This window comes from Lepisosteus oculatus, chromosome 11 (assembly GCF_040954835.1).
Source record: "Lepisosteus oculatus isolate fLepOcu1 chromosome 11, fLepOcu1.hap2, whole genome shotgun sequence".
Classification (NCBI taxonomy): Eukaryota; Metazoa; Chordata; class Actinopteri; order Semionotiformes; family Lepisosteidae; genus Lepisosteus; species Lepisosteus oculatus.
In genome coordinates, this window is record NC_090706.1 from 31,708,614 (window position 1) to 31,722,024 (window position 13,411).

At 37.3% G+C, this 13,411-nt stretch overlaps 1 protein-coding gene across 13 annotated transcripts in view; it reads left to right on the top strand.

Annotated features, from left to right (window-relative positions):
• The window catches only part of LOC102695531 (teneurin-2), an 822,495-nt gene extending 809,474 nt beyond the window's left edge, over positions 1-13,021 (top strand). For all 13 annotated transcript variants that reach the window (XM_015349967.2, XM_015349971.2, XM_069196089.1 and 10 more), the window contains 5 exons: positions 983-1,218; positions 2,864-3,160; positions 4,079-5,693; positions 7,026-7,156; positions 8,096-13,021. In XM_015349967.2, coding sequence (XP_015205453.2) covers positions 983-1,218; positions 2,864-3,160; positions 4,079-5,693; positions 7,026-7,156; positions 8,096-8,836 — 3,020 coding nt within the window. In that variant the 3' untranslated portion in view covers positions 8,837-13,021. The remainder of the gene's footprint in view (positions 1-982; positions 1,219-2,863; positions 3,161-4,078; positions 5,694-7,025; positions 7,157-8,095) is intronic.
• Positions 13,022-13,411: the final 390 nt, after the last annotated feature.

Here is a 13,411-nt window from a genome sequence, read left to right on the forward strand (position 1 = left end):
AAGAAGAGTTATGATGTTATTATGTCTCTCCCGTTCACTTGATGTTGCGACAGAAAAATAAATTCAGAGTTCTCTGGGTCTGGAACTTATTGGAACTCCAAGCATAAAAAGTTTAAAGATTTATATGGAAATCTGCCCTGGAGGCTACTATAGGGAAGAAGCTATTTGGCTTCCTTAAACCGCAAGTCATTTTTATCTTATTTGGGAATTCTGCACTTGCTTCAGGAAATAAAACTATTGTTATGAGCCAACTAAATCTGCTTTTCCTACCCTTTTGTGTAACTTAAAAGATCAATTAGTTAGATTAGCCTAGAACATCCATGTAAAAGCACAGTGCTTTCACGATTGAAAAACACTCTGGTTTCCAACAGTATACTGCAGTACACATAGGAAGCTATAAAATTTGTTTATAGTCTGCTCTTGTTCAGTTTCTGTATAATTTATGTTTTATTTATCATGTGTAAATGAAATAGAGAGCTTATTTATATTTCCAAGTGCTACCTCCTGTTTTCTCTATGCCTTGACTATTTTAAACGATACAGGGAAAAAATAAATAAATATGAAAGTATCATTTGCTAATCTTTAAGCCACGCAATTTTCAAGGTTGTGCATTTGCATCACCTCATCTGGCAATATTTATAATATAAAAAACAGCAGTGTTGACAGCATCTGCAAAATGTATAAATATTCAACTTAGCAAGCTAATAAAAAAGCTTCTGTCTGGGAATAAACAGAAGGTGTAACATTTTAACACACCTTGTAAAACTTGCTTCAGGTCGAGTTGCTTTTTTTTTGGCGTGACTTAAGTTTTTGAACAGAGAGAACTTTCTGTTTTTCACTTCTTTTTCCCCTTGACTCATTCACATTGTCACAGTATCTGGCTGACAGATTATTATTGTTCCTAGCAAGCAGGCAGCATCTCAGTTTGCCCTGAAAACCCAGAGAAAAAAGAGATGTACTCTTTGACGTTTGTCCCTTTCAGATCAAGTAAGGAACAGTTACCAGCTGTGCAACAATGGCACTCTGCGGGTCATGCACGCTAATGGAATGGGCATCAGCTTTCACACAGAGCCTCACATCTTGGCTGGCACAGTGAGCCCCACCATAGGACGCCGCAATATCACCCTGCCAATGGAGAACGGTCTCAACTCCATTGAATGGCGACTGAGAAAGGAGCAAACTAAGGGCAAAGTCCTCGTATTCGGGAGAAAACTCAGGGTGAGCAGCTGCCTACTGTTTGAGTTTAGGGAGCTGGGTGGGTTTATATTGATGTCATTACAATTGTAAGATTGCTAAGAAATCATGAGTTGTGCATGATCAATATTCATCTTGTTTCTTGAAAGGAGCTTATTGCAACCCAATGTGTCGCACAATAAAAATTAAAGGGATTACTGCCTGTTCATAGTCCTATCAGTGTTAAACCTAAATATCTGTTTCTTAGAAATAATTCTGAATACCTAATAAATTGTAAAAACCTTAATATATCGAATAAAAACATATGGAACCAGCAGGACAAACCTTATGTCCATTTTACTTTTTTTTAAGCAATTCAGATATTTCTGAACAAATGTCGTGGATAACACCTATTCCTTCTTATAATAATCCACAAATTGTACTTAGAGATAGTGAAATATTTCTATCAAGCTCCTCTGGTTGAGATGCATAAGGAAAGGAAGTTGTGACTGCCAACACATTTCAAAACAGGAAGCATCTTGTTCGTGACCCTAAATATACCTACACATGGCCATAATAAAGACCCTTCAAAAGAACAGTATAACTCCAAAAAAGGAAACATATCAAGTCAGTATAATTTAAGAAATCATACTGACAAAATAAATGACAGTTTTCAATAAATGAAGGAAGGAAACTTCTAGGAAGTTTCTGAACATCTACTGTAGGAAGTTCACATGTCCTAGAATAAAAGAAACCTCTCTAACAACTAACTGGAAATTAGACAAGGAAAACACCATGTGAAAATCGATCAGGTTCTTACGATTTTTCAGTACATACAAAGTGATAGACATGACCTTCCTTTTTAAAAATAGAATTTTATTTTATGCTTACATGATCTGGAACTGCCAATTATGTTTTTTCACATCTCAGCTTGCAGCTTGCGATCCCTGTGACGTTAGGTCACTCATCTTGTAATACATCACAAGGCAACACAGCCCTGTACCAGAGGATCAGCACTGATTGGAGAAGAGATGCATCCCTCATCCACCGTACCACATGCCTGAAGAAACACAGGATGTTGCAGGGGCCCCTGTTGTGCTAAGAGCCATGAGACCTCAGGCCAATTAATCCCACCTGGCAGCACTCAGACAATTCTGCGCAACCCCTTGGGTCATCCTGACCACAACCCATGGTCATTGAACTCAACCTGCACTTTTGCAAGCACCATTACTGGGCAATGCAGTCGGAGGCCCCGAAATGAAAATTTACAGGGTATAACTTCCAAAGGGAGCTGGTTCATGCGACAAGTGACAGGTATTAAAAAAGTGAAGCAGGAGTCTCAAGTCCTATAAGAAGGCAATATCAAACTAGTGCACAGCAAGAATTAACACTTAGTAACATTCATGCAAACTGAAGTCAATACCACTGATCTGGGTCGGACAACTGATGCAAACAACCTTCAGTATTTATTGGTGCAGAATTTGATTCAGAGACAAATATCACCACAACTGGATATGTTGGAGATGAATGAGAAGGAGAAATAGGATGTACAGCCTGGACATATTCTATTTTTGACTAAATAAAATAGTATATTATTCAAATGTCTAAAGATAGTGCAAGACATTTGTCTATCGTATTATAAAATCGGATCAAATTTATGAAAGTGCTTTTTTTTTTATTTCTCCCATAGGCACACGGACGAAATCTGCTGTCTATTGACTTCGACCGAAACACCCGTACGGAGAAGATATATGATGACCACCGGAAGTTCGACCTGAGGATTATATATGACCAGCAGGGCCGGCCCTCCAAGTGGCTGCCCAGCAGCAGTCTGGCCCCTGTCAATGTGTCCTATTCCCCCACTGGACAACTGGTGGGGCTGCAGCGAGGCAGCATGAGTGAGAGGTCCGAGTATGACACCCTGGGCCGCCTCTTGTCCCGATCCTTCGTCGATGGCAAGATATGGAGCTACAGCTACCTGGAGAAGGTGAGTGAAGCAGCTCTCAGGAACAGGCAACAGGGAGCCAGTTTAGAATCTGTGCAGTTCTATTTTTACAAACGTGTGCACATGCACATTCATACACATACAGCCTTTGAGTGAGGAGCTGCATCAGCACATGATCTGCATAGGAGCAAACTGAGATTAACTCTGCCCTGAAAAGAAGAAAGAAGAAATAGTACACAATATTTAGATTATTAGCCTCCTTGAGGTATGCATACAGCTGAAAAGGCCCCACAGCCTAAATGATGCATAATATTCTTCTTTCTCCATTTTAGCTTACCTTAGTTAACCTTTGTTTATTCCCATACACATAGACATTGATTTCTGGAAATGCATATGTACAGGATGTTAAAAGTTAAATTAATTTTTAAATAAATGCTTACATACCTTACTTTGAAGCAATTTCAAAATTAAAGATAAATGTATAATCACAATAGATATTCACATCATTCCTGTTTTTTTGCTATACTGTATATAAGATCAAATGGTTTTTTTTCTAGACCACAATGCTAGAGTAGTAATTATACAGATACTGATGAATAGATTTCTTTTGTTTCCACAGTCCAGAAGTAATTGTCAAAAAAATCCACATCAGTCAAATTCTGTGCTGGCATGATAAGATTACAATGCTGCTAATTTAAGGATCATGTAGTATTTTATCAGTCTTTTCTAACACTGTGCAGAGGAGAATATACTGATTCTTTTCATGAGAGGTATAATTTGACTTAAAAACTGTGAGATACTATCTGGAATGCTCTGCTTCTTGAATTTCATTTAATTTAGATTTATCTAAAAAAAGGACTTCCAAAAAGAAATTAATATTATTTTGGACATCTTTTTCTAAAGTATTTAAAGCTCCATTAAGCTCCACTGAGTCACTAATGATGTTTCTTTTTGTTTCAGTCCATGGTACTCCTCTTACAGAGCCAGCGACAGTACGTCTTTGAGTTTGATGCCTCAGGTCGCGTCACTGCTGTCACTATGCCCAGTGTGGCCCGTCACACCATGTCCACCCACACTTCGGTCGGCTACATCCGCAACATTTACAACCCCCCTGAGAGCAACGCCTCTGTCATTTATGACTTCAGTGAAGATGGGAGGCTCCAGAACACCTTGTACCTAGGCACAGGACGCAAGGTGTTTTACAAATACGGCAAGCTTTCGAAACTCTCAGAAGTGCTGTACGACAGTACCGCTGTCACCTTCGGCTATGATGAAAGCACTGGTGTCCTCAAAATGGTAAATCTCCAGAGTGGCGGGTTTTCCTGCACCATCCGATACAGGAAGATCGGCCCTCTCATTGACAAGCAGATCTACAGATTCTCCGAAGAAGGCATGGTGAACGCTCGCTTTGACTACACCTACCACGACAACAGTTTTCGCATCGCCAGCATGAAGCCCGTCATCAGTGAGACCCCTCTTCCTTTGGACATGTACCGCTATGATGAGATCTCTGGCAAAGTGGAGCACTTTGGCAAGTTTGGGGTAATCTATTATGACATCAACCAGATCATCACAACAGCTGTTATGACCCTCAGCAAGCACTTTGACACCCATGGGCGAATCACGGAGGTCCAGTATGAGATATTTCGGATTTTAATGTACTGGATGACAGTGCAGTATGACAGCATGGGTAGAGTCATCAAAAGAGAGCTAAAAATTGGGCCCTATGCCAACACCACACAGTACAAATATGAGTACGATGGAGATGGGCAGCTGAATGGTGTGAAAGTCAATGAGTGGTCTACCTGGCGCTATAGTTATGATCTGAATGGGAATCTGCACCTTTTGAACCCTGGTAACAGTGCTCGCTTGTTGCCACTGCGCTATGACCTGAGGGACCGTATCACTCGTCTGGGGGATATGCAGTACAAGTTGGACGAAGATGGTATCCTCTGCCAGCGGGGTACAGACATATTTGAGTACAACTCTAAGGGTCTGCTTGTTCGGGCATACAGCAAGACCAATGGTTGGAGCGTCCAGTACCGCTACGATGGACTGGGAAGGAGGGTGTCCAGTAAAACTAACCTTGGCCAGCACATTCAATTCTTTTATGCTGATCTCAACAACCCAGCCAGAGTGACCCATGTCTACAACCACTCTAGCTCTGAAATCACATCACTATACTATGACTTGCAAGGACACTTGTTTGCCATGGAGATCAATAATGGAGAGGAGTACTACATTGCCTCCGACAACACTGGGACACCCCTGGCTGTTTTCAGCAGCAATGGACAGATGGTAAAGCAGCTTCAATATACTGCCTATGGAGAGATCTACCATGACTCCAACCCTGAATTCCAAATGGTGGTTGGTTTTCACGGAGGCCTTTATGACCCTCTTACCAAGCTGGTCCACTTCATGCAAAGAGACTACGATGTGCTTGCAGGTCGTTGGACTTCTCCTGATTACACAACGTGGCAGAAGATTGGCAAGGAACCAGCACCCTTTAATCTGTACATGTTCAAAAACAACAACCCACTGAGCGAAACTTTGGATTTGAAGAACTACGTCACAGGTAAAAAGAACTGTTGAGCTAGTATAATTTTTTTCTTAGATGTCAAAATAAAAGTGAACCTAAAGGGTTGTTTTAATTCTGAAGAGCTAGTTTGAGCACTGTGATTTGTAATTCCAGTCTGAAAATCTACACCTTATAAAAAAATAATTTCAATTCAGTAGAAAACTAACTTGTCGCGCATGTTTTTCAGTAACATGCTAGTATTTATTAACTTTTACACCTTTAATTCTGAAAAGCCTTTAAAAGTTCTGATTTGACTGCTCATAAACTTCTTATGTTGGTTATTGGTCCACAAGCCAAGTGACATTTGTTACTGCTGTGATTGTCACACCTCTAAATTAATGCAGTTAATATCCCTTTTTTGTTTGTTCAACTAGGATGCTATTTGCTGTGAAAACAGCTTCTGAACAACTGAAAAAACATTCTTATTCAAATAGCTCTTCTATTGCTTGTTCATTCAATTTCTGATATCCCGTGTCTAATTGCTTCTTGGTCATTTCTAGAATTCTTATTTATAGATTTTTACAAGACTAAATTGGTCTGAGGTGTATAGCTGTAGTTATGGCTGTCTAGCGCTCTCTAAACTCTCCCCTGTATGATAATTCTGTCTCCCCTGTGATTGACTGGTGTCTAACCTGCCTTGCACCCATTTTCTGTGTGCCTACTTGTATACTGCAACCCTGTATTGTACTGTATATACTGTAGACTAAGCAGTCATTGAAAATGGATAGAGGGGATTAATATACAGTATAAGTTGAGCTGTCTTTGAAAACTGTAAGTCTGCATTAATAAGGAGATATGCTTTTCAACATTTAATATAGGGCAGCCCTATGCTGCCCTGCATTATTTATTTAAAAGTGAAATAAGGTTTATACAGAAGCAAATGATATTAAATAGTGTTTATTGCATTATAACTTCACCAGCTGTAAACCGTTATTAAAATACAAGGCAAACCTAACATGCCGTTGTAATAACAAGGTTTTCGGTTTACAAAGCAGGGAGTAAAAACCCCACAAGGTGAATCTTGAATTCTGCTTTAATATATTAAATTTAAAATTATTGCTTTAATATTGCAGTGGACTGCAGTTTCATTACTGTACCTTTGCTTTAACTTAAAATAGGTTCAAGTCAGCTCGAACTGTGAATCTACTGCTGCTCATAAACTCTTTGCTAAAAGAAATGTGGACATTTATGCTTTCTAAGCAAATAAAAACAATAAAAGGAATGCATTTTTAGCTGTTATCATTTCAAGATTTAAAGCTCAAATAAAAATCTAAAACTTATGGGTAAAGAATTGAACACTTTTATGAATTTTTCATCATTATTTTACAGATGTGAAGAGTTGGTTGGTGATGTTTGGGTTTCAGCTCAGTAATATTATACCTGGCTTCCCAAGACATACAATATACTTTGTGGAACCACCCTATGAACTGCTGGCGAGCCAGGAATGTGAAAATGGACAGGTGTGCCCTTAGATGATAGAAGTGTTCTTGCAATCATGAGTATTAATTTAAACTGATACATGGCATATGTTTTAAAATGTTTGTTTCTTTGTACATTTATAAAAACAGTCTATTTTATTTTCTATACCTACTGTCTGTTTTCTCTTTTGCAAAATTCTTAAAGTTACTTTCTACAGCTGTTCCTTCCAAACAAGCATCTAATTGGTTATTAATGCGTGTTATATTTAAAACATAAATATATAAATATATAGAGTGTGGACAGTACTGACATTTTTATCTCTGTTAAAAGCATGGCCACTTCAAACAGTCCTCAGTCACTGGCTCAAGCCATTATTAATGACATCATTGGTACATCATTAATGACAGACCTTTGACATTCACTGTGATCAAGAAACACTAGTTCTGTTTTCGTGTCAGCTTATGTTGAACACTTTGTTGCACGATGGAAGTACCTTGAAATAAATCATGCCCTTTTTTTGTGCCAGCATGATTTTATCCTTATAAAAGCATAGTTACATGGCCCTGCAATAAAAAGAATATCAACGTGTGTCATCCCAGTGCAACATGGTTTAAACATTATTATTTTTGTACAGAAGATAACAATGCTACACTGCAAAGCATTGCAAAATAACTCTGTTGATTTAAAGGTTTACACCGTGAACATTACGAAACACTGCATTAGTTTAAGTTCTGGCTCTTTATGCAGAAGTTCATCAGAATACATAAGAATGCTTAAGAAGTAATGAGGGTGTACTTATGGCCATAGATCTAACACTGTACTGCAGACACACATATAGATGAAATATTACAAATAGCATGAATTGGGAAAACATACAGATTATTTTAATTTATCAGAGATTATCGGTTTTGTTCTGTCATAATGAAGTTATGGATTATTCGCAACATAGCTATGCTGACATTTGTTCTGTTTTGTTCCAGCTGATAACTGGTGTACAGCAAGCAGCTGAAAGACACAACCAAGCTTTCATGGCACTGGAGGGCAGGCTACTAAATAAGGACCGGAGCATAGGGAAGAAAAATAAGCCTGGCCACTGGTTTGGCACCAATATTCCCATTATTGGGAAGGGCATAATGTTTGCCGTGAAAGAGGGTCGTGTGATCACAGGCATCACCAGCATAGCCAGTGAGGACAGCCGGAAGATTGCGGTGGTGCTCAACAATGCCTACTACTTAGAAGGCGCTCACTATACCATTGATGGGAGGGACTGCCACTACTTTGTGAAGATCGGCTCCGCTGACAGTGACCTGGTCATCCTGGGTATAGCCAGCGGTCGCAAGGTGCTGGAGAACGGGGTCAACGTCACAGTGAGTGGGAGGACTCGCAGGTTCACCAATATCGAGTTTCGGCACGCCACCCTGTCTCTGAACATCCGTTACGGCCTGAGTCTGGACACAGTGGATGAGGAGAGAAACAGAGTCCTGGATCAGGCTCGGCAGAGAGCTTTGAGTGCTGCTTGGGTGAAAGAGCAGCAGAAAGTGCGAGACGGAAAGGAAGGCAGTAGATTATGGACTGATGGCGAGAAACAGCAACTGTTGAACACCGGGAGGGTGCAAGGATATGATGGCTATTATGTCCTGCCAGTGGAGCAATATCCAGAGCTGGCAGATAGTAGTAGCAATATCCAGTTTCTCCGACAAAATGAAATGGGTAAGAGGTAACAGAATAACCTAGAAGGGCCTTACCATGAACATGGCCAGGAGCTGTCAGTAGTGACTTTTTAATCTTGTCTCCTCTCCTAAGGAGATTAAATAAATGGGGTACTAGACTAAGCACTATAGGGTCTCGATCGAGACTGACTTTGAAAAGAAAATTGTAAACTTTACTGCCACAGGCAAAACTGACTGTCTTTGAAAATCAGATTTGAAAAGCACTCACATGAGCTGAGAAAAAAAAACTGTTGCATTAAGGTACCCCCTTTTTTTAAAAAAGAAATTTTAACCCAGATTTTTTGGGTTTCTGAAATAAAGAAATCATAAGGTCATGGAATGTTCTTAAGTATGATGCAGTACAGATCCAAGGATGGCTACGTTTATAGTGAAATGGAGCTAATGTCTTGAGCTAACCATGAACTTGCCACTGAACTAAACAGAGAGCTGAACTGGCAAAGAGCCTGTAAGGTTCTTAAGCAACAAAAACAACAACAAAACAACAAAAGAAATAATCCGTCTCAGGCCCTTATATCATAGGAAAGAAATGTCAGTTGCTGATAAAGTGAACTGAGTGGACAATGAAAAAACTCTGAATTGCTTTAAAACAAGAACAAACTATGGCTATATTTGCGGTAAATAATGTCATACATTGTTTTATTTAAAAAGAACCTACATTGTGTCACATAACACATTCTTCAGGGTGTAATTTATTTAGATGAAGTAGTTTTGTAAGTATCAGTTGCAGTAGAATTGTGGGCAATGTATCACACTGTTGAAAATGGGCACCACTGTACACTAAGATCAGGAAAACACTGTCACTCTTAAAACAAAAAAAAAGAAATGTAACTGAAAATTTATTTATTTTTATTTTATTATTTATTTATTTTTTCCTAGTTCTCTATGACAATCATGCAGGAGTCACCAGATATTATTAAAAACAACAACTTTGGTGCAAGAGGCATTTTTTTTCTTTTGTAAAAATGTAAGAATTGTTCATTAAGGTTTTTATATTAATTTGAATTTGCTGCAAAGCAAATTATAGTCACAGACAAAAAAGAATTTATGTAAAGTGTTTTAAAATTGTTTATACTTTAAATAAAGTCTTTAAAACTGTGAAGATTTGTTTTTCAAAATATATCTGTATGTACAGTGTATAGACTTGCTTTTATGCAGCACAGTAGAATATTGTTTAAAATTATATCACGTTTTTATATTTCTAAAGAAAGTGGCTTGAATATGTATGAACTGTTCTGTGGAAACCTATTGCTGGTATTTGAAAAGTGAACATTCAGTTCAATAACTCTGAAACATTCACATCATAATCCCAAAACACAGACTTTTCTTTTGCAGAACACTGTGAAGAGAGATATAGATATAATTTTACCAAAACAGTATTGATAAAGGTGTCAGGTGTATGGGCCAGTATTTCTATAAAATTACCATTGTAAAAATTATTATTTACATATTTATTAATTCATTCAATCCAAGACTAATATTCTTAAATATTAAACTTTGGGTAATGCTAAAGAAAAACCTCTTCAACAAACATAATGTGATGGAAACTATCATCATTTGGTCTAAGCCTGCAGCACAAAATTGTCATAGACAGGACGGAGTTATAGCAAGAAAAACTTAACTAATTAACAAAATTACATGAATATCCCCAGAAAACTGAATGAGCAACAATGTTTGTGTGAAGAAAAATGCCAGAACCTAAATGTATATGAAAGTATTTTGTTACTGTATGTTAGTATTAAAAGTTTGGATTAGTCCTGGCATTATTTAAATATGGAGTGACAGTTTTGCCTCTTTCCCTTTTTTTTCTCTCCAAAGTTCAAATTTGTGCCAACTTAATATATGGTAACCTCTAAATTGATACATACCCGCATGAACTGCAACTAAAGTAGAGTTACCATGAAAATACAGGTGTACATTCAGTGTTTTTCTTTACAACTAAATGAAAAACTAGAGATGTGTAGGACTTTTAATATGGTATGTATAAATCATACACATATCAAAAATTGGTATATTTCTAGATACATGTTGTTACATTTTATTTAAGAGCTGGCAAACAGTTTTTTGTGACCATGCCTTTGGATCTGATAAACAAGAGGAGGAACTTCATGGAGCTTTTAAATAGGAGCTGGCCAATAAGATCACTGGGAAACCTATCCATGCAGAACCTCTACAGCTCCTTCAGGTTGCCCAGCCTGTGTTTGTGATCTGCTTTCTTTAGCTCATACAGTACAGTGAATGTTTTGCTAGAGACTGTGATGACCAACCAAGAACACTGTATTTTATTCTCTCTTAACTGTTCGGTAACTAAGTTGGATGCAGGCCTTGTATTGTTATCCCTTTGTAAAGTGCATTTGTGACAAAGCTTGAACTTCTTGACAAAAAGACACCAGTTTCTGGTTAAGTTATCGTGGTAAATTCTGGAATCCATCCTTTGCTTATTTCTAATGATGATGTCAAGGAACAAAGGATGCAAAACAAATCTAGAACAGAGCAGATCCACTTTATTCTCCACAGAATACATTTTTGAACATGCACTTCACATTTGTACACTGATGATACTACTGATGAAACTGTCCAAAAACATAGATGGGAGTCAATTTAGTGCCTCTTTGGCAAATCCTTATCTTTTATTTATGTTACCATAAAACTTCAGATTTATGAGGCTGATTCAGTCTCTGATAGTAGTCTTGGAAACATTGACTTTTGATGATGCCAGTCTTTTTTCAGATATGTTGCCCTTCGCTATGATTTATCCTCACACATCACTTTTTGACTGCACATTTGAATAAAACGTTATGTCCTGTTCCTGGTGGAGTAGAAACCATGACATTGACATTTAATTTATGATGTTCAAACTGGGATATTCTTTGGGTTTTATGTAGATTGTCAATATAGTAGTAGAGGTCAGTAATACTTTACCTTAAATCTTAAGCCAAACCTCTAATGTGTGGTACTGAGAGTTTTTCTTCTTTGTTGAGTCTCCTTTCATACACAAGGCAATCAGGGAAATTCCAGTATGTTTTCATTTACTTTCTGAGGCTGTGTGAAACTACCAGATAATTAAAAAGCATTATCGGAATTAAATCTACATAATTGATCATCATCTTATATGCTAGTATTTAAATTTAAAGTTCTAAATGTTGTGCATTTAGAAGTAGATGTTATCAATTTTACAGGTATGCTGTCAATATATTCAGCGTTTTATTTCCATTATTTTTTTTATCAGTTTAATTCATATGTGTTGAAAAATGTTGATGCACACCTACCTTTTTGAATATTCAAGTATTAATTCATCAAGTTTATCAAGGGTATGAAGAAATTCGGAGACTACTGCAATACCATTCTCTGAAATAAACTCTGTTAACTTTGAGAAGTAAAAGGGCTAGTTTTTTTATTTGTTGCAAGTATTTAGGGAACTATTCTTTTGGGATTTTATATTTATTAGAAAGCATGATGCGACAAGGAGAGGTTTGATTGGAAACAAAATATTCTCACATTTACAATTACACACACAACATCTTGAAAAAAATCCTCAGACAACTGTCCTCTTGCTTTCCTGTAATGGTCACTATGAAAAGCAACACACTGCCTATCTTCACACGTGTAAACTCATTGGTACTGGTAAACAGTTTTGTAAAAAAAAATGATCAAATTTTAAAATAACAGGATGCTATCTGGCTCATGTTTGTAGCTCTCAGAAGAACCTGAATGGTGTACAAAGTAAAAGACTGGAAAACAAAAGAAAGTTTTGTGTTTTATACTAGATTGAAATGATTATTAAAATCACTTGTTTCAGGAGAATTCGGTCTATCTTCACAGCATTAGGAGAATCAGATTCTAAGAAGAACTCAACAAAGGTAGTTTCAGTCTAAAACTTCCTGAAACAAATGTTTTTATAGTCAGTTAAATCTTGAGTACAACACAGAATCTTTTATATTTTGGTTTATTTACCTTGAAACTTATGACTGTTACCGGTCCTTTTCTTAGGGAGCCTAAGCATTTTCTGAAATGTTCTCATTACCGGTCAATGAACTTTACACACTTTGCAAAGTGTGTGTGTTTGTCTCGTGTCAATCTGTATGCAGTTGCTAACAATGCCAGTCACACAGTAATAGCACTCAAGGATTAACAGTGTTGCATTGCTCTATAAAAATTCTAATAAAACTTTTACTTCATTCCAAGTGTTGAGTCCTTAAAGTGTCAGTAAACTTGATGGAATCTCTGCTGTGTTCTCACTTGTAATTGTCTCATTTCTCTCCATTAAGGTAATGAGATTTTTTTTTAACTTAAGTCTCACTGTCTGTCAAAACCAATGAAAACTCTGGCTTTTATACTGTAGCTATCTTAGTAAATGGAATAAAACAGAGACACTGCTGTTTTTGAAAGCAAACCCTATTTGTTTAACCTGAAAAACATTATCAATAACAAATTGTCAGTGGTGATCTTTGATAAAGCCTCAGGATGGACATGTTTTTATTAACAATTTTGCTGGTGAATTTTGGAGCAGACATTCTCATAGAAACTACTTTAGATTATGTGTCATGATAATTCAATTCTGTTACGTAC